At 43.7% G+C, this 23,250-nt stretch overlaps 9 protein-coding genes across 9 annotated transcripts; 2 read left to right on the top strand and 7 right to left on the bottom strand.

Moving 5' to 3' along the window:
- Positions 1-1,890: 1,890 nt before the first annotated feature.
- Positions 1,891-2,404, bottom strand: O0I10_002123 (uncharacterized protein; the record flags this gene model as incomplete). Its single annotated transcript, XM_058482211.1, has 2 exons — positions 1,891-2,260; positions 2,325-2,404. The coding sequence occupies 2 exons, from the start codon at positions 2,402-2,404 to the stop codon at positions 1,891-1,893; spliced, it is 450 nt and encodes a 149-aa protein (XP_058347342.1).
- A 764-nt stretch (positions 2,405-3,168) lies between these two features.
- O0I10_002122 (uncharacterized protein) lies at positions 3,169-3,956 on the bottom strand (the record flags this gene model as incomplete). The annotated part of the gene is made up of 3 exons (XM_058482210.1): positions 3,169-3,613; positions 3,674-3,808; positions 3,877-3,956. 3 exons carry the CDS (start codon positions 3,954-3,956, stop codon positions 3,169-3,171), a joined length of 660 nt encoding a protein of 219 aa, XP_058347341.1.
- A 2,007-nt stretch (positions 3,957-5,963) lies between these two features.
- Positions 5,964-8,054, top strand: O0I10_002121 (uncharacterized protein; the record flags this gene model as incomplete). The annotated part of the gene is made up of 2 exons (XM_058482209.1): positions 5,964-6,045; positions 6,112-8,054. 2 exons carry the CDS (start codon positions 5,964-5,966, stop codon positions 8,052-8,054), a joined length of 2,025 nt encoding a protein of 674 aa, XP_058347340.1.
- Positions 8,055-8,278: 224 nt separating this feature from the next.
- O0I10_002120 (uncharacterized protein) lies at positions 8,279-10,383 on the top strand (the record flags this gene model as incomplete). Its single annotated transcript, XM_058482208.1, has 2 exons — positions 8,279-8,333; positions 8,399-10,383. 2 exons carry the CDS (start codon positions 8,279-8,281, stop codon positions 10,381-10,383), a joined length of 2,040 nt encoding a protein of 679 aa, XP_058347339.1.
- Positions 10,384-10,538: 155 nt separating this feature from the next.
- O0I10_002119 (uncharacterized protein) lies at positions 10,539-12,886 on the bottom strand (the record flags this gene model as incomplete). Its single annotated transcript, XM_058482207.1, has 3 exons — positions 10,539-12,687; positions 12,750-12,798; positions 12,853-12,886. The coding sequence occupies 3 exons, from the start codon at positions 12,884-12,886 to the stop codon at positions 10,539-10,541; spliced, it is 2,232 nt and encodes a 743-aa protein (XP_058347338.1).
- A 403-nt stretch (positions 12,887-13,289) lies between these two features.
- On the bottom strand, positions 13,290-14,894 carry O0I10_002118 (uncharacterized protein; the record flags this gene model as incomplete). Its single annotated transcript, XM_058482206.1, has 9 exons — positions 13,290-13,586; positions 13,636-13,711; positions 13,775-13,875; positions 13,934-14,141; positions 14,211-14,318; positions 14,377-14,498; positions 14,556-14,705; positions 14,766-14,804; positions 14,871-14,894. The coding sequence occupies 9 exons, from the start codon at positions 14,892-14,894 to the stop codon at positions 13,290-13,292; spliced, it is 1,125 nt and encodes a 374-aa protein (XP_058347337.1).
- Positions 14,895-15,090: 196 nt separating this feature from the next.
- On the bottom strand, positions 15,091-15,936 carry O0I10_002117 (uncharacterized protein; the record flags this gene model as incomplete). The annotated part of the gene is made up of 5 exons (XM_058482205.1): positions 15,091-15,206; positions 15,271-15,453; positions 15,514-15,583; positions 15,666-15,776; positions 15,853-15,936. 5 exons carry the CDS (start codon positions 15,934-15,936, stop codon positions 15,091-15,093), a joined length of 564 nt encoding a protein of 187 aa, XP_058347336.1.
- Positions 15,937-16,343: 407 nt separating this feature from the next.
- Positions 16,344-18,148, bottom strand: O0I10_002116 (uncharacterized protein; the record flags this gene model as incomplete). The annotated part of the gene is made up of 2 exons (XM_058482204.1): positions 16,344-17,143; positions 17,200-18,148. The coding sequence occupies 2 exons, from the start codon at positions 18,146-18,148 to the stop codon at positions 16,344-16,346; spliced, it is 1,749 nt and encodes a 582-aa protein (XP_058347335.1).
- Positions 18,149-21,948: 3,800 nt separating this feature from the next.
- O0I10_002115 (uncharacterized protein) lies at positions 21,949-23,013 on the bottom strand (the record flags this gene model as incomplete). The annotated part of the gene is made up of 1 exon (XM_058482203.1): positions 21,949-23,013. The coding sequence occupies one exon, from the start codon at positions 23,011-23,013 to the stop codon at positions 21,949-21,951; it is 1,065 nt and encodes a 354-aa protein (XP_058347334.1).
- Between the last annotated feature and the right edge of the window lie 237 nt (positions 23,014-23,250).

The following is a 23,250-nucleotide window of genomic DNA, read 5'->3' as shown; positions in this document are numbered from 1 at the left end:
GCGACATTGAACATGAAACTTTCACACAAGGTGCAGTTGGCCAAGCCAAGCACATTGCTCTAATAAAAACCCCACGTTTCATTGTAAAGTTTGGAGATACAGGCGTCTTTATGTTTTACCTATGCTGTAAGCGTGATGGAGTTGCTTTTTCCTAGTGGATGGTGTCGGCTGCATTAACGGAAAGATGAAGAGCTGAGTGAAACGGCACGTGGCGGTTACACAAACACGTCCTTGATAGGTTGCTACACAATGGATGATGATGATGATTGCCTTTTGTAAAGGTACGTAAGTAAAACAGCATCCAATCATGAAGGTGTGTCAAGGTATGTATCACATTTGCATGTAGGAGAAGGTCGAGCTGCATAAACTAATTTGTATAGGTAAAAAGATACGTATATTTTTGAATGGGTTACTCATCCTGAAACTCAATGCAGGGATCACTTCACTTTTTCTCTTCTCAAGCTCATCCCACTCCTCTATCCTTATTGTACCACAAAAGCCATATACTTCTTGCATGACCGATAACCGGACCACCTTTATTATTCCATCGTCGAACCAATAGTATATACTCCACAAGCTATGTATTATCTTTCGAATACGTACAAGCCTTCGAGAATGCCCACTGTCTTTCAACAATCAGTGTGTAGCTCAGGAGGATTTAGCGAATGTAGTAATAATGCTGTGACAAAGGTACAAAAGCATTTCGAAACGATGATGTCAAATATCTATTCTCTCTTTCAATCCAAGAACCAAAGAAATGATCCACATCCTGCACGTATGAGCTGATAGTATGATACCCCAAATGTTATGTTGAATCCAATTTTTCATTCATTAAAAGTTCGAGGAATAGGACATAGTAGTGTGGGTGTCTATCAAGTGAATATGATAAAGGAACAGCGTTGCAAATTGACTACAATATGGGTGGATCACATCGAGGGAACAGGGGTAATTGTCATTGATCTTGGTTGTTGCCGCCATAACCATCCTTCGTCCATGATTGCAAAATAGCTGCTGCATGCATTGGCTCGAGTATTCCAAAATCATCCGTGGCTGTAATCCACCTTCTTTCGTCAAAGATACAAACCCTTTACTCAATCCCATCCAACCCATCATCACCATCCTCAGCCTTTTCCACGTGACACAATCCATAGTTCCCGCTGGCGACGCGCCAAGTAACCAAAATGACACTTCAAGCCTTCCCATTACTGCACTTGATTGCATCCATCCATCATAGCCATTGCATGTCCAATATTGCTGCTGATCCTTCTCCATTGGTCAATCCCTTTCTTGGTCCTTTTCCATCGCAGCTCAACATGATGAAGATTGCTTGTATTGGGGCGTATTGATATGACATCATCCATAGGAATCGTATCGTAAAAAAGTTGCCTCTATACAATGGCTATCCGCTGCTCACGTGAAAAAAAGGCTGCAAGTAAAGGATGCTGTTTGACACCTTGCGAATAGCAGCTGGCTGATATGTCTAGTCGTAGAAGAGGAGTATGCAAGAGCGTGTATTGTAGTATAGCGACTAAGGTTGTGAATGCTGTTTGAGACGATGGAGTAGAGGCCTTGCTAATGGCAACTACTGCATTGAATGCTGTTACATTGTATCGTGGCAGAGAAGCGTGAAAGAGCGTGCGTAGTGTCAAGAGGCTCGTGTGTTTAGAAGAGTGATAAGAAGGCTGTGGACACCACACCATTCAGTCAAAGGCAATCGGATCAAGAGAGTTGTAGGATTGACATGATGGGTTGAAGCAGGACAATCGTTCGCAGGTGATGGTTGTACTGAATGGGCCAACAGTTGAGAATGAGAGAAAGAGGGAAGAAGGTGGAAGTGGAAGAGCTGGAAATTAATAAGAGTTATATGATACTTCTTTGCTTGGGCGTTATTCAGTCAGATCCTCTCGGATCAAGAAAGCTCAATGATGGGAATGATGGGCTGGAGCAGGACAATCGTTCGTATGCATTGGATTGGACAACAAAGGTGAATGGGAGGAATGGGCTATTAGCCGGTTGTTTACAAATAACTTTGCAAAATGATTTTTGTGATATTGGATGATGTTCTCTGTTTGAGCGTTTTTCAGTCAAATCCCCTCGGATCAAGAAAGTTGAAGGATGGGGATGCTGGACTGAAGCAGGACAATCGTTCGTATGCAGCTCATCCCAATCCACAAGCTTTCCAGGATTAAGGTAGGCATCAAGGAACTTCTCTGGATGACGATCCGCTGTTGTGAAATCAATCAGGTGTAAACAATTATACCTAGGACCCAAGTGTTAGTGTTTTCAAATCGCTGAATGCAATATGATCGATGTAGCATGCTTACCCAAGCATGTTAAGGGCGATTCGCAAGCTGACGGTGCCTGTTCGGCCGTATCCAGCTCCAATCATTTTCAGGGGTGCCATACAGTAATGTGATGAGGAGTATTCCAAAGTGAGGTTGACAATCATGCTTAAGATCCATCCTGTATGTATAGCAAGTTAGGTAGCATTCATAGTTCCACTTGTTAGTAACAGAAGTCAATGATTGGCTGAACCAAAGCATCATGTACCCTTATGCTACTACGTGATCAATGCTAGAAGCAGTAGACGGCTTTAAACAGGCTTCATACGACATGGTGTGCATGAAGCTGCATTACTAAACCAAAGATACGAAATTGATCAGCCATTCAACCCCTTTTTAGTATACAATGAAAATGAACAAAGATAACAACCTCTACCCCAAACAGCAGCTTCTCAATGGTGCTTTCCAAATACGCGTAGTACATAAACCACATAAAGAATCAAAGTGGGCAATTAAAGGCCGATGTGTAGTATGTTCATTGAGAGGTGTTGGGTGATTGTTTGACAAAGAACACGCCAAATGGGCACCTGCTTTAGGGAGGTAATAAAAGCAAACACGTTAACGTTTTAGCTACCTTTAATGAAAGGGCATGTATTCGCCTGTTGTTGTTACATTGGAAAGCAATGTTGATACACCGATCAATGGTCATCAAGTTGTCTTCAGCATCATGTTTCATGGTCAATTGCACATAAGGTACGCAAAAATCAAGCCGTCTATGTATTGGATGATTGGGGGTGCAGCTTGTAAGGGGGTGGGTTGTCAAGTTGCATATGCAAAAGGAGATTGATTATAATGTCAGGTCCCTTCCTGCATGGATTTTTCGATCTCATACATCTTGTAAATTACTTTCTATGAAGCTTTTGACAAAATCTTTGGTGGAATTGGCGCTAGGGTAAGGATCAGACGGCACCGGCACATCCAAAAATTTGCATAATCGCTCCCATCCTTCACCAAGCTCCATGATAAAAAGTTGTTCACTAGGAACATTCTTCTTAATCCACTCTACATGAGCGTTGTACTTTGCCTTGATAGCTTCTTCGTCATTAAAACGTTCTGGATCCCCGATAGCGCCATCCAATACAAGGGTGTTGTTCATTTCTCTCCATCGCTGCAAAGGCTCAGAAAGGTCATTTCGTTTGCTGCACTCGACGCTCAATTTGTGAATGGTGTTCTTGATAGAGCGATACCAGCTGTCGACATCACGGGCGGTAAGGATCACCTTAGCATCAGGGTACACAGTAAGCAAACGTTCCACAAAAGAGACTGTTGGCCTAGACGCACATAATGTAAGCATTTGGTAATGATGTATGCTTGCACCTGAAGAGTATTACCAATCCACAGCAGCATCGTAGCCATCATACAACTTATCCCAATCCACAGGCTTTTCAGGATTAAGGTAGGCATCAAGGAATACCTCAGGATGACGATCCTCGCGTATTAACTCACGCATGTGGAAACAATTATACCTAGGAAACAAGCGTTATTAGCGTTGTCAGGTTGTTACTATATGAGATCTAATCGAGATCACCCGTACCCAAGCATGTTAAGGGCCATTCTCAAGCTGTCAGTGCCTGTTCGGCCGTATCCAGCACCGATGATTTTCAGGGGGGCCATAATGTGGTGATGGGAATCTGAAAGTGAAGCTGACAAAGAAGCTGAAGATCCATCATATTTATACAACTAAGTAGGTAGCCCTTTTTCATAGTTCCGAATGTGACGGAAGGGGTATAAACCGGCGTTCATTAGATTACGGTACATACAATACAAAAGGGGCATGCGATCGCTTGCTGCAATCAGCATAGTCGCCACGCCTGAATTTTAAAGCATGTGCAACAAGAAAAGGGATGATGACTGTAGTATACTGATGATGAATGAAAATGGTCCTTTAAGGTTTGGTGGCAAAAAAATTGAAGGCTACACATACTGAACCCCTATAGCGCTTGCATCAATCATCTTTCGAGCTCCCTCAAGGTAGTACTCCAGATGATTAGCTTATGCCGTCCTATACTCTTTTACAAATTTTGTGGTGGAATTGATTCTTCTTGAGTAAGACACGGGTGGCATATGTACATCCAAGAATTTCTTCGGGTTATGAATACCAAGACGGTGTTGGTGGGCATTTAAGAATATGGCGGCTGATGACTTTATGCAATGATGCTTTCATTTTTCTCATTACCCACCCCTTTCTTGGATGATGAAACACATACGAACGTTGGTGATTCTCAGATTTACGTATAAGCATACCATAATAGGTGGCATGTGAAAAGCGAGAGTCAACATAGCGGCGTCCTGTTCTAACTATTAAGAATCAGCGCTACATACACATGCTGAAAGCTCTCACCACCCCAAACCAAAAACCATCCACCGCCATCCCTAAATGTCATCCTGAAGCTTTCGGAGCTGTAAGTCTATACAAGTGTTTGCATAATAATAACAGCCTTGTACCACAAATACGAGCATCGTTACATAGCGTGATTTAGGGAGGTATTAAAAGACAACGTTTATGCACACTGCAGGTGTCCTCTCGATGATCAACCTTCCTGTAATATACATGCCCTTTTGTTTCGTGGATAAGCATCATCATTACTTGCTACTCAAGTTGGCACACAGAGAAAAGCGCTTCGAGTAGAACACCAAATACAACAATAACATCATCTATGAAACTACCGCCGAAAAAGGTTGAGGGGTTTTTGGTTTATATGACTGACTGCCAACAAAGTGAGATGCACCTCCCGATGGTCAATCATACCCCTCATTCTACTGGTATAGCATTGAAAAAATACGTCATTGTTGCTATCATCATTGCTCTTGATGTCATTATCGTCATGCCTTTTGTTTTCGCATGTATGACGACGACGTCATACATGAATACCTGCAACAATAACCTTTATGATGCACAACGCATTGAGGTTGAAGCATGAGTAATGTTTATTTCTTAGTATGATATAGGCTGTTCGAGACTTAATGACGACAAGATGCATCAAAACCGAATGTGTGGGACTATGTCATGTTGATATCATCAATGCGTAATGGGTAATCATTATCAATTGTTGTAAGCAGCAGAAGCATACATGTATATGACAACATCGCGCTATAACAAGCCATGCATCACCGCGATGATACAATGAACCACCACTGTTATCAATTCACTTTGCTGATCTATCGTCATCATTGGCCTATGTACATACATCGTGATAGTTGATAGTATTCACGAGAGGATCAAATGCAAAGCATTACATTAGAGCCCCTGCTGATTCTTTTCGATGTTTGAAAAGAGTACAGGCGTAAATGTTGTTTGTCAAATGCAAGCAAAACGACATCATCATCATCATCATCATCATCATCATCATGAGGGACCACGCTGCAACTGCTGGTGTTGTACCTTGATGGCGCCACCATCTATTTGCTCTGTGAGCATTGATACCAGTTACCAAAAAAGGCGGATGATAGCATCAGCATGGCGTAAGCGTGCATTATAGTGTAGGATAAGGTAGTTCGATAATATTCCTTGGGCCTGGGCACTCCTTCCATCCTTTTCATTTCCAGAGCACTCACTATCAGCAATCTCTCTCATATCGGTCCGCATTTTCCGAGTGCACAATTTCCCCACTTTTTCTGGTAATGGTCTTCTCCACCACCTCCACCTCCACCTCCACCTCCTCCTCTTCAAACACCACCGAAAGACAAGCTCGACATACACCTTGTAAAGGAACCTCATTTATATAACTACAATGACTCAAGGTACTAACTAGCTCTATCTCATGGCTAGGTGAGAATTGCAGAACCCATCGACGCAAATGCACGGTGCCTCTTGGAACGCAATGCGAGCGATGTCAACGGATGGATCTTGTGTGCCTGTTCAAGTATTCCAAGCGTACCAAGGCTGCCTTTCAATATCCACAGTGTGGAGAGAAGAAGGTGTACAAGCGGAAACGGATATCCATGACCCAGAAACAGATGTTGATGGAGGATGTTGAGCAACTTGAGCGACTTGTCGTATCCACGGAAGCCGATATGGAGTCGTTGTCCAGCATGAAACCGTTGTTAAGCATCACAAGTTGCCACCAAAGATTGCGATTGGAAACAGCACCTCTTCACAGCATGGCAGATATGATTGCATTATTGGAGCATGCAACTCGATCCTTGTCACCCATCATGCGCACTCCTCGTTACTTTTCCGACAGTTCCCAAGGGATGCTTCACATTACTCAACAAATATCACAAGTCGAGCAGACATTACGGCGATTCTTTACACGCGATGCAGCTGTACTTCCATCACCACCCACTTCACCTCTTCAATTTGACGATGATGATAGCTCCATGACTCAAATCAAACGACGTTTCATCAATGCCTATTTCTCATGCGGCTGCTACATCAAACCAATCCTTGTTCGTCCCTATTTTTTACCTCTTTTGCTTGACAATCCACATTCTATGCTTGCCAACGCCATCATCGCCATCGTCGCTTTTGGAATATGCAACCACATCTCAATCATCGATTTACCCATCAGTCGTAAAATGCTTGGAGCAGCATGCATGGAAAAGGCTTATACCCAATTACGAGATGCACTATTTGATCAAGAGCCCGGACTTGAAACGTTGGCAACATTACGATGTTTGGCAGGTTGCCACCTTTTGCTACTGAAATCAGATGATGCAAGGAAGTTTACAAGTCTTGCTTGGCGTATGGCACTTCAACTCAAGGATACCTATCTCGGCACATTGAAAAGCATTGAACGAGATCACAGCTCTGTATACGTTACGACATCCATGAAAGCACGAGCAGAGACATGGCGACGATTATTTTATGATATCCGCTACATTGAGCTCAATTTATGCATGATGTACGAGGGGGAAGCCGATTTCTCATCATTGGTATTAAGTGCCAAACATATCGGGTGTCCTATTGTTTTGGATATTGAGCAAACGGATCCTGCATCATCAAGAAAAGTGGAGGCGTATCGATATCTTATTGCATTGTCAATGTTGCCAGGTGGATCTCCAGCATCAGAATGGACGACTCGAGAAGAGATTGTGGGATATCGATTGTATGCGGGCGTGATTGACAAGGTGTCATGTGCAGATATTGAGCATATCGAAGGTCATCTTGTTGATTTTTGGATGAGGCTGCCGCGGGATTATGTGCTTGCAGATTCGCCACTGATGGCAGTTCTGGATATGAATCGTGTACGGGAATGCAATAACCCCGATGTGCTGTACCTGAACGAGATTTACTATTTGTATTGGACCCTGTTGGAGATGCGGTTTATGGCAACCCCGAGTACAGCAGATCTTAGTACAACATCTTTGGGACGATATGATGGTGAGCGGGCGTTGCTCATTGTCTCTGTGTGTTGCGATGCTTTGACCAAAGTAGCACTTGCGTTATATGAAATCATGCCATGTGCTCTGGATATCCATTGGTTGGTGCTTATTGCCGATTTATTGGTGAAACTCAAGGACGTAGCAGACCCGGATGTCAAATCACGTGCTCAACAAAACCTCCAATGGACATTGAGAATGTTGGGCAATTTCATGATCCCATTTGGACAACCCTATCCTCCTCATCCTCCTCCACTGATGCCTATCCATCAACACTACCAGCAACAACAGTATCACCCATCTTCACCTTGGATGCCAGTAGCTTTTTATACCGAGATCCAGCGACTTGTTGCAGTCTACTTTGCAAAACAAATGAAACAGATATGGTAGCAATCCCCATTTTGTATATATATATGTAACATGTGTGTGTGTATTATCAATAAAGCAACTCAACAACTACCACCACCCTATATTTTAGGATCACAAGTGAAGTGACAGACACAGACTACAATGCTATTGTTGTGCAACATCCACGCTGATTCGTCAACAAATTCGGATAGTGCACCCGAGCTTATACTCTAGCGAGACTCCTCCTCAGTTTTCTCTTTTTGCCAATGCGGGAGGTGGTCTTCACTGAATCGATTGAGCACCGATCAAGACATGTGCCATGTAAGCATTTGCTCTATCCAGCATAATCATGGAGCCCGTGTACCAATCAGGTGGTTTCCCTATAGGCGAACATTGTCGAAAACATAGGAGGAAATGCGCAACGTTGACAGGGACGCACTGTGAGAGGTGTCGACGTATGGCTCTTGTGTGCCTCTACAAGTTCACACGACGGCCTGCAGCAGCAGTGGAATGTCCTCAAGCAGCAGCTATTGAAGCCAAGCGACGACGACTCCTTCGAAGCAAACGACAACATGTACGAGATCAAGTGCGACAACTGGAGCAGCTTGTGAATGATATGGAGACCGAGTTACAATCATTTGGCGACCATGGAAGGAAAAGGATTGGTGAAGCTGAGCAATGGTTATCGATTAGTGCGCATGATGGTGGCAATATGCGTATCGAAGCACCTGTCAAGACTGTAGCCGAAATGCTGGTTTTGATGAAGCGGGCTCGGGCTTACTTTTGTGCCGGCAATGACGATGACTATTTCGACCCTCCAATCATCCGATCACCTCTTTATTTTTCCGATCGCCGAGCAAAGGATGCTTACTTGATGATCCAACGTGCCTCACCTATAGAATACGTCTTGCGTCGATTCATTCTTGGTCTCGCATTTGGTAAATCAAATAATGCTGTCGTCACTGGAGCATCAACAAAGAGCATCGCCAATGAGGAGTCTATTGATCATAACCATCCTTCCGTTATCAACCTCAAACGTCGTATCATCCACCACTACTTTGAGCAGACTTGCTATCCACATCAGCGTCTCATACGTTCACATTATTTACCACTACTTCTCAAGAATACCGATTGTCTACTCGCCAACAGCATTGTCGCAGCTATCTCCAACAGTTTATGCAATCACGTGTGTGTACAAGGATTACCATTCACACGCAAAACATTCGCTACATCTTGTCAACAAAAGGCCTATATGCAATTACGAGACGTTCTTTTCGATGAGCCGACAGTTGAGATCATAGCATCCATACGACACATTTCAACTTGTCTTATGTTGGAGCTTAATGTTCAAGAAGCACGGCGATTGGTTCATTTGGGATGGCGTATGGTGCTTGTGCTAAAGAACAAATATTGGCCTCTTCTTCATTCTCGAGACAACAGCAGACACATCGATCACAATGTTACCTTGGTCGAAGCGGAGTCATGGCGACGGTTGTTTTACGATATGCGATCATTTGAGATGAGCTTAGCGATGCTATTCAACGACGGCACGATGGATTTATCATCACTGATAGCGAGTGCTCAATATGTGGGACGACCTATGCGACTAGCAGAAGAAGAATCCTGTTACAACACAGCATCCGATATATACCAGTACTTGACAGCTCTTAGCATCCTCCCTGGACATTTCGATTCAGCTTTTGAACGACAAGATATCACATGTTGCATGCTATACGCAGGGATGATAGAGCGGATATCGTATTCTGACATGGCATACATTGAAAGTCGTCTTGTGGAATTCTGGCATCTGTTACCAAGGGCCTATGTCTTATCCGATGAACCGGTGATGGAAGTCCTTAGCATGGAACGTATCCGACAATGTCAAGAGCCTTACATCATGTACCTTAATTTGGCTTATTTCATGTATTGGATCCTGATTCAAATGCGCCTTATGCGAGTATCCACCACTATTCCTGATACCAACGATACACGTGACAGTCAACGTGCATTGGCAATCGTATCCACTTGCTGTGACGCCGTAGCCAAGTTATCATTAACGCTGTATGATGTCTCCCCTTGTCTTGTTGATGTTCATTGGCTTGTATTAATATCGGATCTATTGATGACGTTCAAGAATGCAGCCGACGATGTGATACGTACACGAGCACAAGAAAACATGCAATGGATGATGTATATTCTCAACAACCTTTCACAAAAACCACCAACCCATACCTCGCCAACCTCTTCCACTCCTTCGAATTCCACGCCAACGCCGCCACCTGCCTTTCACGGTGAAATGAGTCGGCTCATGACTGTACGAATCAAAGATAATGACCACCACGACCAACAACACAATCAACCTGTACCATAAGACACACAAACACATACAATAGAATACCAACAAATGCATATGTACCAAATACGACTATTTTACATTAATTTTGCATCATGACCACACCTAATTTCTTCTATATGGAGTAATGAAATATACAAAGAGAATAAACATCATACACACAGCAATGGATATCACCATGCACTTGTTGAGCTAAAAGGATCCCAATAATCGGCTGTATAAGGTCGTGAAGCGAATAAGGATGAAAGAATCTCATTCTCAACATCTTGATGATGCTCCCACATGATACGATCACCGGTATTGAAATGGAATGCTTTTCGCAACAGCTCGACGCATCGAAGACAATAATCACGTGATAATTTGAGTACTCGAATGGGTGCGTATTTCTGTGCCTCCTCTGGATCCGCCAATCCTAAGCATGCATTTCTCATAAGGATATCCCACGCTGTGAGGAAACATGGCATGAACATGTAGCAGCAGATGTTTTTCTTGTGTGAAAGGAATTCAAGTAGTCGTACGATAATGATGGCTGATCGATGGCATACTTCAAGTGCACGTAGATGATAGGTTTCCATCTGCTCAGTTAACAGGATATCGGATGGTTTGGGTTCACTGGTGTAATCGCAATTGATAAGAGGGCGCTCAGGATGATTGGCACGTGTAAAATGGCGAGGGAGGGATGGCATGAATGGCTCATGGATGCTGATAAGACCATGATAATAACGTATTGCAAGACACACAGCCGTGATATCCAAGTGGTGATCATTGGTGAGCCGTGATTGAAATTCATCGTCGCTGAGGTCATTTTCGAAAATGGTGAGTGAGAGTCGATATTCGGGTGGTATCTCGGTAAAGCAATAATGGTTGTACATCGTCTCCATTTTTATGGCAAAGGACTGTGGGATGGTGTCTTTGGTGGAAAAGCGGGTTGCACAAAGATATGGATGTAATACAGCGTTCATGCGTGTTGTATATACGTCTTTCATCAATGCCCGTAAATGACCCCCTTTCTCATCAGGCAGAGGTGTGGGTGTATGCTTGGAGAGTGATATCTGTTTTGCGAGTTCAGGGGATAAGGGTTGTGTCTTTTGCCGTAAGCTGCCGCTATTGCTATTCTTATCATGTGTGCTGCTGCTGCTGTTGCTGTTGTCATTGTCATCAGGGACACCTCGATGATTGTTGAAGAAATCGATTTGATGTGCAATGTCAAAGAGCATCGTGTGTAATCGCTTGAATAACTCGTATTCATGCATGTCGGTATCTTTGTTGGTCTCATAGTCTTTGGCGAGCACATGGCGTATCCGAACAGCGAGTTCAAGGTATTTCCTGGATCGAATTGGGTGCATCAAGTTGATATAATAAAGGGCGATGAACAAGAATGTCATAAACGTCTCGAGTGTGGCAACGTCAAATTTGGTGGCAATAAGTTCACGTGCTCGATTCAAGTAAAAGGTGTGAGCAGTCGCTTGCTTATCACATGGGATGATTTCTCGAATATGCCGACATCGCATAGTAATGATAGCTGCACACAATGAGCAAACAACCGGCGATGATAGTAAATCGGTGTTTCCATTGACGAAGGATGAATAAAATGTTTCACGATGCATCATGACACAATGATAAAATTGACATTCGAAGTACGCTTCTAAAAGTTGTAAGGTGCGTTGTCGATCGATTAGATCAGGATCTATTGTTGTAGTAGTAGTTGTAGTAGTTGTAGTATCGCTGGTAGGTGTCTCGGGTGTGTCGTCTTTTTCATTCATGCTCACGCAACGCAACTTTGCTCGATAATTCGCTCGTCGTAATGGAGTAAATATCGGATAACGCCGTAGCATGGTGGTAGATTGCTGACTTGGAGATGTGTTGCTGCCATTTTTCATTGTTGAGGATGGTGGTTTTCTACCCCGCAAAAGAGCTTGACCGAAGATCCGCACTTGATGCAATAAATCGTCAAAAGACTGGATATCTGTCTCCAACGAAAGACCATATTTTCCAAGAGACATGTGCCACTGCAATGGCATGCTATCATTGACTTTTACAAGATCAACGGGCTCGGTTATCTCGGACAATTCCTCCGTAGTTGACACGGCATCGGACAAATTGCCGCCGCCGTTGCTATCAATCGGGTCGTTGTCATGGCTACTGCTGTCAAGAGAAGAGTCGTGTTGCTGTAACCGATCCATTTCATCCTCCAAGCTATTGGCTATCCGTTGTAGCTCATCCACTTCAGCCTCCAGTTCCTTGCTGTTGGTCCCAATGAAACGATCAGGATGCGTCAAAGCTGGATTGTAGTAGGTGCATTCGATTCCAAGGCGTTTGCAGCTAACGAGTGGCAAGCGATCAGTGTCGAGATCACCGGGTTTGGCAAATGTGACATGACATACCGATCACAAGGTAGCCCAGAGCTGCACTTTTTCTTCCGTTCCCGACAGCCTATACACATATTGAGTTCATAGCTAGAATGGTGTGGGACAATGGTATAGTTACCTTCACAAGGGACATTTTTACTTTTACTTGCCATGAAAAGCTGTGATAAATGAAAAGGAAAAAGAAAAAGATCACGACTGGTTGAATCCAGCTGCATAAAGACTGGTCACTACTTGGGCTGAGATCTTTTTGATATCCATCAATCTTCGTGCTAATCTATACATGAACACGCAATAGACAACCCACTTGGATGGTGCATGAGCCACATAGCTGCTTTATCATGTACATTCATCATACACTATCATAGCACAAATCGTTTGGAACCCTTGTCCTCACAGTAAATCCTTCTCCTATCATAATGCCAATTGTTGAAAGTCTACTTTGGGGTATTACGAACCAATAGCATACACAATTTGTAATCAATCTTGCTTGGGGGCTGAAGTTGTTGTAGACATGCATATCTTTGGAAGACCCCATGTGATTTTGGAAGTGAGCTATTACAAAACCTTTTTATTACTAGCTGCCTTAATTGTTTGCTGTTCTCGTTTTCTAGCACTATCCTTGAATCGAGAATGGTAGTATTCGAGGAAATCACGTTTATCTGACATGCTCAAATTGGTCTTTCGCATACGTGACATGTTGGCAAGACAAACTACCAATTGACCACCGACCAAATCATCTGTGCCCGTGCCTGCCAGTGATGCGAGATCGGATGCTTGTTGAGAGGAGGTCATTGCTGGATTACAAGGCACATCATCGCTTGCTAAACGTCTAACACCCAATGTATTGTGAAACTGAAATCATGTCAGCCCTCATTTTGAAAATAGCCAATGTAGCATTTACCTGTGAGCAGAGCTTGAAGAAATGCCAAAATTGGTTCCCAACAGTATAAGTAGGTGGCAAATTACGGTACTCATATCTATATCCATTCATGTTTCATTAGATCTCATCATGTCATATAGCGAAAAAAGGATAGTCTTACTTGAATGCGAGTATATGAAAGTGATTGCTGCGCTCTGAAGGCTCGTAACATTTGAAGATGGGTGCAAATTTGAGCAAGGCACGACCATTGGAAGTGGTTCCCTATACATAGAACATGTTTAAATATACGTCCTACCGGTCTCGTACGGATAATACATACTTCAGGGAAAATGGCGATGGGACCCCAATGACGACTCTTTGCTTCTTCAGCCAATTCTCGCACCGTATACAATTCGGATGGATGAACGCCAACGTCTTCAGGTGTCAATGCAGGTTCTTGCGTGCACAGACGCAATGCTTGCCAAAAGCTGATTCTCCGCACATTTTTACCTTCCACTGGAAATACTTGAGTAAACACAGGCTTGTATCTGGGATATAGAGTATTAGGTTCCTATTGTATACAAGTGATCAACATCAATATCCTTTTCCTTACTTACTTGCATGCCAAATAAAGCACGTCAATGTATGATGTCCAATTCGTCACAATGATGTCGCCTGATTTGATCTTTGCTTCTTTGTTGGTGTTGCCATTGTTCCTACTGCTTCTAAAATAGGGTGTCATTATTGGATGTCTCATTGTATGGACTCCTGTAGAATGCTTACCCTCGTCGCAACGATATTGTCTCGGACTTGATGAAAAAGAAACCAATGAAGAACAGCACAAGACGTAGCAAGATGAAAGAAAAGCATCGATCCCACCATCGTTGTAGTAATCGCACAGGGCTCTGATATCCATTGTTAGATATTGTAAATGATATCAAGCAAGATAATGGATAGCTCACCAGCAACAATCCGATACCAGGTACAAGGATGAGATACAATAAGCTCGCAACGAGGACCAGGGCGAGTTTAACGATGCCTTGGATAGGACCCACAATCGTATGGATAACATTGGAGAGTGTCGATAAGAGGTTGGAGTCGGTACGTGGTGGCTAGCAGTAACATGCTGTCAAAAGCTGTGCAAGAAGTGATCAACCAAAGGAAATCCTTACAACTGGAGGCAGGAATGGCTGAATGCCTGTGCCGGCATCCTAATGATAGATCGAGATGGCTGTTAGTAAGCATTGCTACTATGAGAGATGAACGAGGATACTGACTCTCCAACGCGAGTACTTCTCCATAAGCGCGTTGTCTAGAAACAAGCGAGGCAAAGAATGGGGGTCAACATCTGACTTTTGCGCTTCCATAAAATGTCGACACGTGATTGCTTAAGGTCGCACGTACATCACCACCAACAACGCCATTACCTAGCTTCATCATCCACCTATCCCATGCAAAATAAATTGTATTGATTTGTATACTACTCATTAAGTAACTCTAATTGTCTACTGGATCCGCCTTGATCTTGTGTAAAACGAAATCATTGAACATGCTCACTGATTGCTTGATGACTTGACGACAAGCCGACATCCAAATGGCTACACTCACAGCACCTAATTCCAATGATGATCAGATTGGGTTTGCATCCTTGACCCTCCCCCATCCTAAATGCTTTACCTTTGGGTGCCAATGGCATCCACAAGAACCATTCCGCTGGACCAAACCAACCCTTGGGAAGATAAAACGTCGCTTGACGTGCAAACCACATGACAATGATCGTACGTGTACCATGCACCAGAAACCATAAAACAGATTTGGCTCGAAGTTCAAAGCTGGCCTTGCTGAAATTGATATCGGAAGCTACATGATCCAATAAGTAAGTACCTCTTCCATTGTCATCGTCGTCTTTGTCCAACTTACTCAACTTCTCCAAATCAGCCATCCCTTTATCAAGCTTCCGTCGCATCTTGGCCCATTTTGCAAACTCATCCTATTCATTCATCCGTGAAAAAATCGTCTTTAGCTACTTGCCATATCTTCCTCTTCACCTCTTCCCATATGAACCAACTCACCTGTGAGCTCGTTTGTGATAACTCGTTCTTTAATACAAGCAAATCCCTCTTGAGCTTTTGTTGCTTGGCGACCCTCTTATCCTTTGTAAAGTTAATGTACCACTGGTATGCCTACATGCAGGAATAAAAACCAATGGCTGTCAACATGGGTCTGTTGCCGATCGGGATCAGATAGGGATAGACTTACTCTGCGAGTGACATACGAGTAGCCGAGGATTAGGATGGTTTCTGTAATTAAGGCATAAAGGAAGATGAGCGTGGCTAAATACATTGGGAAAGAAAGAAAAAGAGCGCGTTGAGTGATATAATGCGCTTACTGCTGCTGTGTCTCCTCCCCACCATATCTCCATTCTCCACGTCACGTTATCCTCCACACATCCCGCGTACCACGAAATGATGCATCCCCTTTACATCTGACATCAGGCCATCTTTTATATACAAAAGCAAGTGATTACCCTTAAAAAGGCCGGCTTTATGGTATCAGCTATGAATAATAAAAGACACATGCAGGTTTATTCGGTAGTTGTACTATATATATACAAATAAATAGGCTATGAATGCCAAAGTGTAAAAGGGGGTGAAAAACACAAAGAGATACAAGATGAAAGCAGGAGGAGGAGGAGGATGGAGGTGTTTTTGGGGGGGAGAGAAGGGGAGAGGTTTGTATGGAGGACAAGATTAAGCAAAGTAAGCACACGCTTCAGTCATAAAAGCTGGTGCGGTGGCCACGTGAGGAACTGGTGGTGGTGGCCAACAATACATTGGATCTTGTGCCATCATGGTTGTAGGTGCTGGTGGTGCTGCTGGTGGTGGGACTGCAGGCGTTTCAATAAACTTGACCAACCTACGTGTTTGCTCATGCTTGGATGTGAGAGCAGCCAACTCTTGCTTCAAGTAATGGGCAACACCTTTTAGCGTGTGACGGAAGAATCGAGATGCTTGCTTTCCTTCCGTAAAATCACTGCACTGCACCCACTCGTCTTTTTGCTCCATATAGAATAGAGGAGGCTCACTGATATCGAAATGTACATCCGCAAGGACATCGCAATCACCAGCCATATATTCAATGCTGGCCACAGCATCAAGACTCACTTCCATTTTGAATCGACAGCCGTTATCAGAAATGTACCAAGCAAACATACGTCGCTCAGGCTCATAGGCACAAAGTAAATCATTCGATCTTAACTTGAGTCGGTGCCATGTGCCAATGGTAAGTGTTGTGGCATTGAAATATTGTGTACTTGATGCTGATGATGGGTTGGATGGTTGTTGTTGTTGTCGATCATCCTCTTCATCTTGTTGGCTGCTGTTGCTACTTGTTGTTGTTGTTGTGCTACTGCTTGTGCTTGCAGGAGGTGTCAACATCAAGCTGGAAGGATCAATGGTGGTAACAATGGGGTCACTAAGTGCTCGTGATGGTGCAACAAGGTCAGCAGCCGTTGGATCAATGCCAACAGAATGTGCTCTTTCAAGTGCATCTATATGAAAAATAAGTACGTGTGCCAACACAAAGATATCTGATATTGGTATTTACCCGCTGTGCACCAAACATCAGCCGTGGTCGGAGATGTGGTAGTGATATCCGAGTTGGCAAGCATAGCTGTTGGGCCTGCATCAGGAACAGATACCAAAGTAGGCATTTCGGTGCAATTGGCAAAAACATTGGATGCTTGAAAATGTGGATTGGGAGTAGTGGATGATGCAGATGATGTTGTAAAGTTGTCAGGTTGAGGGATGGATGCTGGGTTGCTATCTGTTGGTTGCCATGGTTGATACGAGAATTGTTGATGAGGTTGACTTTCGAATGGTGAGGGTGAGTGATGATGATGTTGTCCTGATGAGGGTGGCACGCTAGCAGCAGCATAAGGATGGGGGACTGACGAAGATGTGTATGGTGAAACGTGTTGCTGAGTATCCAACACAACAGCATCAACGCTATGTGAGCGTGACAATGACATGTGTTGTGAGTCGTTGGCATGGTGATGATGATGATGAGGACTTGGGTATGGGCGATAATAAGGTGATGGTTGTTGTGGACGCAACGGCATGAGTGGACCACCGTATCCACCATATTGCTGCTGATGGTAATGATAAAGCTGTGCACGAATCGATGCTTGTTGCATTTGCATTTGGGCACGTTTTTGCATATGCTTCACCTTGGCACGTCGATTTTGGAACCAGATTTGGATGGATCGCTCACTCATTTGCAATCTTTCAGCAAGCTGCTTGCGAAGCTTACTATTTGGGCTCACATTCACAGCGAAGGTATCTTCAAGCACTGCAAGTTGCTCGGCTGTAGCTCTAGTACGCTTGCGTGTAGGAGCCGATTGCTGTTCAGGTTGCTGTTTCTGGTCCTCTACAGCATTTTGGCAGTCTTTTGATGCATTGGTATTCTCATTATCAGCAGCCGTAGACTCATTGTTGGATGCATCTGCTTTAGGAGAGGAAGGTGGGGGTAAATCAGAGGAAGGCGATTGTGACATTGTGTATGTGAGTAGAGTTCGTGGATAGGATGGTGATTTGGGTCTTCTTTATACGACAAAAGTAGGATTGAAAGGGAAAAGACAATGTTGGAAAACGAAAGGGAGCGGGATAAGGGATTGGAATTGGTCTATCAAGACGTTGACCCAAAGGAAAGAGCACAAAGGGAAAAGAGGATTGGTGGTGGGTTCAGCGTAAGCTGGATGTAAAGTGAGTGGTGAAAGATGGAAAAGAAAATGTGAGAATGGGCTCAAGGGGAAGATAAAAAGGAAAAGCTTGCAAAGCGTGTAACCTTGTAGATTCCAAGGTGCAGCTTATTTTTTTTTCTTTTGGTCCGGAAAAATAAGTTTCACGATCCATTCAGGCATCAATAGACGCGCTCCCTTTGTCCATGTACCATTCGTTCGGTCTCCCCCCATCCGCACAGCTTATCCAGATGAAGCATAGTCCGCTGCCGCCATTTTCCAATCCCCTTTTGTAACCCCCAGCTTTTCGGTGATGGGCGATACACAAAAAAAAAGTGGCCAGTTCCGCAATCCGCATATCAAACATCTCATCGAGTGATTTTGTTTTTTTAGTTGAGTCCATGAGTTTTTGATAGGACACATTTATTGGTATCCCCTTTCTCTTGTCAAGATTCTTTTCCTTTCCTGTCAATTGTTCTCGGGAAAAAAAAAGTGGGCTTTTGCGGAGAGGATGGGATTTCAAAGGGAAAGGAGCGTGCTCCGAGCAGTAATGGATACTTTTCACACACACGGATGACCGCGATCTATGCTCCCACTGCTTCTCACTTGGGAAACGATGCACGTTGTGGTTTTAAACTCATTGATCTGATTGCCATTTTGAGGATGAAGATCCTTTACCTAATCCTGAAACACCTGTAATGGTGGAAAGTTACTCTTCTGGATTATATGGCACAGATCCATCACTTTACAACGATATTATTACTGATGACCCTTTTTTACCTTATCACTTGTTTTCTTGGCTACGCATGTTTACTATAGCTTTTTTATATACGACTTGTTATCGCTTCCGATGTCTGGATAATAAAAATCAGGGACCCAGGATAATCATGTTTCACTGGGTTGCAATGGTGAAATTTCTGTATAAGCATGATTCCATCATGAGAGTGTAAAAAAAACCACACGATGATGATGGTTACCACATTAGCGCACTATGTGGGCTGCTCATAAGGCGAGAAGGATATACCACATGAGAGCAAAGATAGTAATGGTAAATGTGAATCTGCACCTGGCTTGTGCCTTGAAGCGAAGGTATTTTCATGTGCTTTTCTTGCTTGGAATTTCTTTCCCACTGTGCTCCTTGTGTGCAAGCACCATAAGCATAATGCAAACGAATGCTTTTCTCTTCCGATGCAGGGGGGGTGAGGAATAAGCGCAATATGAAACATACATGTACGTTCAACCAAGAAAATGGCGCAATGGCATCGGTCGCCATTGTTATCGACCACGAGAGAAAAAGGAGAGGGATGATGTTATGGACCCCTGAATAGCGGTGAAACCAATATTATCCTTATGCCGATACCGATGAGGAGGGCTGATCAGTCAAAAGCAGGCGTGAGACACATGATCACGACCATTTTGCAAACGTAAAATGGATGATGCTGCGTATGTGCAACTTGAACGAGCGTTTGTTCATTGTAATCCTTTGTGTTGCAACAAGCGAAAAGAATGGACAACGCACATGACCCCACTATCCACGTTGCACACGCATTGCGGACTCTTTTTTGACGCGTAAGCCAACCTCCACCCCAGATCATCCGCATTCTCTCTTTACCATATTCTCCCTCATCCCATCTAATTATCGCTCTTGCCGTCCTTGGATTACACTTTCTCTCATGAAACGATATATGGTTTATCCTAATGACGCCACAACCATGGTCAGCTGTCTGCTTTTGTAGTTGCTTTTGGAAAAGCGTGTCGTAATAATAATAGCACCCTTGAAAAGAAAAAATACAACGAGGCATACTTCGTGTACAGGCTATGCTTATACCTTTTTGCTGGTATGCGCGCCGTTACAGCCGCGATTGTTATACCACTGGAGCACGTGCACTGCTTTTGGGAAGGCTGAATATGAAATCTTTAGCATGGTTTTTGCTGAGAGACAAGTAAAAAAAGGGGGGAGGAGATGTTTGTCATAGCATAGATCAAAAAGAAACCAAGGAAAGAGGACGCAAGATGCTGCAAGATGTTCATCACACACATTATCGGTCCATGCCGTCATGCATCTTTATGCATCGGCACAGTCGGTATCAAAAGAATATAGCAGGACAAAGCATGTTGTGTTGCTGCTTGTGGCGTCATGCGTGACGATCTATATGTGCGATAGTCCCCGCCAAGCAGTGGTTGCTACTACAAACTATCATCAACAACATGCAACGCACACTCACACAATGAATTCGGGGAAAATCGGTTCTCTTTTTTTTGTTCTTAATGATCGTCCTTTGTAACCATAGCTGTCATCCTCATGCATAAGTCACGAGAGCTGTTAATATACAATGCCACGGTATAATGACCATGAATGCACTCAGCTGGTCTTGCGTGCTATATACTTCGGGAAAAATGTGTTCAAGCTCCAATCGCGGAGGGTGCCGTGGTGCCTGAGCGGCGGCAAAATGTTATTTTTGGCATTCCTTAGATTAAAATGGCCTGTGTCTCATCTTCCCGATCGAGCGACCTGAATCCTAGCAAATCAATTCTCATAATGAAATGGAGCGGTATCCACGTTTTCTTTATAGCAATCAACTTTATCTCCTTGCATATTGTGTGCATGTTTATCTGATGTGCTATGTATACATGGCTCATTCTTTTAAACAAAGAGCAAAAGTAATGGGATGGGTGTTTGTTCAATGGGGTTCTAGTAACAATGAGGCCGCACACAATGAGGATGGTCGATGCGTCGCTCACTTCTCCGCAGTGATACGTGTACACGGAAACAAAAAGGCACTAACAAATGGAGAACCTTCTGACTGGAACCAGATTTACAAACACAGCACGCCATCATCAGTCATTCGACTACTTACTCTCTTGATCGGATCCATTGATCTAAAAATATGTCTTATGGTCCTGTAATCGGGCAAGGATTCATCCTGTAATTGAAGTTGCCATGTGCTTGGCCATATGCGGACATCGTACCCGCCAATGTTGAATACTCAGATACTAATTTGCGATGCATGGGTATCAGTAAAATGACCAAGAGCAAGCTTGATAATGATCTTGACACTGCTTCGAGGTCTGTCAACATCTCGCAGGAGCAATCCGTAGCATAGCAACGGGCAATCTGATATCTTGTTGCTGATAATAAGATGATCAATGGATACGTATCTATGATACATCGCATGACTTGTAACATTATAGTTTGAAAAGGGAATAACGCCGACCAGTGATTGAAACCTCCTTGCATAATGTATGGCTGTAGTGCATTGTGTTTATCAAATAACAAAGAGGAATTGGCTAAAATGGGCAGGTCGCTTGCCTTTTACTGCGCCATGCCGTGGGAACTACATAGCAGTGATCTCTTTACGAGCATAGCAACGGTATCGATAGCTGAAAAGGTCATAGAAGAATGGTTGATGTATACTCTTTATTGTGTCCCGAAGATGAAGATGATAATCGATGTGATGCTGATGATGATATCCTTTTTTTGTTTGTATGTGGATGAATGTACAAGGAGGGGGTATTGTTTATTTTGGGGATGATGCATATACTACACAAAACATAACTTATCGTACAAGGGAGCAGTTTTGTGATAATAATAATAATAATAAGAATGAAGGTGAAGGTTATTGCTGCAATAGAGGAGGTGGAGGTGGAGGTGCTGTTGTAGGTGGTGGACGTTGTGGTGGTGGTAGAATGGAAGGATGAGGTGAAGAAAGAGTGCGGTGTGAGCGTGGATGATAACGATGAGGGGGTGGAGGTGGAGGTGGAAGTGAAGATGTTTGTCGAGGAGGTTCCCATCCATCATACTCATTTGCATAATACAAATCTTCTTGTGGCGATGTTGTCGGTGCATGATGATGATTCCATTGTGTTGAGTAATCGCTATTTTCCTCCTCCTCCCCATCCACGGAGCCTGACATTCTCAGGGTATTCTTTTGAGTGGGTGAAAATGTAGGTGATGATAAGGATGATGTGACGCTCTCAGATGAGGAGCTAGTAACGTTGTTGATAAGCTGATCATGCTCTGTTGGGACTTCTGATAGGCGTTGTAAGGTGACGATCCCTGATGAGTCTCGGTTGGCACGTAACCATCCCAATGTACGCTTAAGACGATCGAGCCATAATTTCATTGTATGCGCATCCTCGCATTGCAAATACCAAGTCTTGCTTCGCTTGTTAACGGCGATGCAGTATAACACTCCAGGAAAACGATCCGTCACAAATACGTTGGTATCAGCTGACAACTCCAAAAACTCGCGATAAAAGGGTGTTGGTGATTCTGTTTTGAAGGCGTAAATCATGCGATCGGCCAATACAATGTATCGCATTTTGCGTGTCTTGGAAAATGAATATGTGGGTGGTGTATGCTTGGTCAACCATCCACGGATAGTGCAATAGCGCCATACCACGTTGACTGTAGCTCTCCCATAGTCCGGTCTGAAGAGGGCTGGGTCGTTGATTTCGGGTGGAGGAATGGTGGAAGGGAGGAAAGGAGTGCCTGATGCAGGATCACTTTTTGCTGATGGGTGAATGAGAGTGTTGACAATAGAGCGTTTACCCGTTGAATGAGCAGGGAAGTCTAAAGAGTTTGAACGACGAGGGGATGTTGTAGTGGATGTGTCGCTTGGCTCAGTGCCATTGATGCTGCTGCTGCTGCTGGCACTACTATGGGTATGAGTCCTATGCATAGGAGAATGAAGATGAAGAAAGTAAAAGAGATGAGACGAATGAAATGATGCGGGGTGTGGGGGAAATGAAAATGAATAAAGCGATGGACATGACCAAATGCAGCCAACATCATCAATAATATTCAACCACCACCACCAATCCAGATACCCAAGCACACGGTATGAGTCGGAATTGTATGTCTAAACTATGTCATTTCTTCCCACAGCTAGTTAGTGCCTATCTTTTCCCCAGCTTAC

The sequence above is a fragment of the Lichtheimia ornata genome (assembly GCF_029851405.1).
Source record: "Lichtheimia ornata isolate CBS 291.66 chromosome Unknown scaffold00005, whole genome shotgun sequence".
Taxonomy (NCBI): domain Eukaryota; kingdom Fungi; phylum Mucoromycota; class Mucoromycetes; order Mucorales; family Lichtheimiaceae; genus Lichtheimia; species Lichtheimia ornata.
The sequence above is the reverse complement of the archived record's forward strand: the minus strand, read 5'-3'. Positions and strand labels throughout refer to the sequence as shown.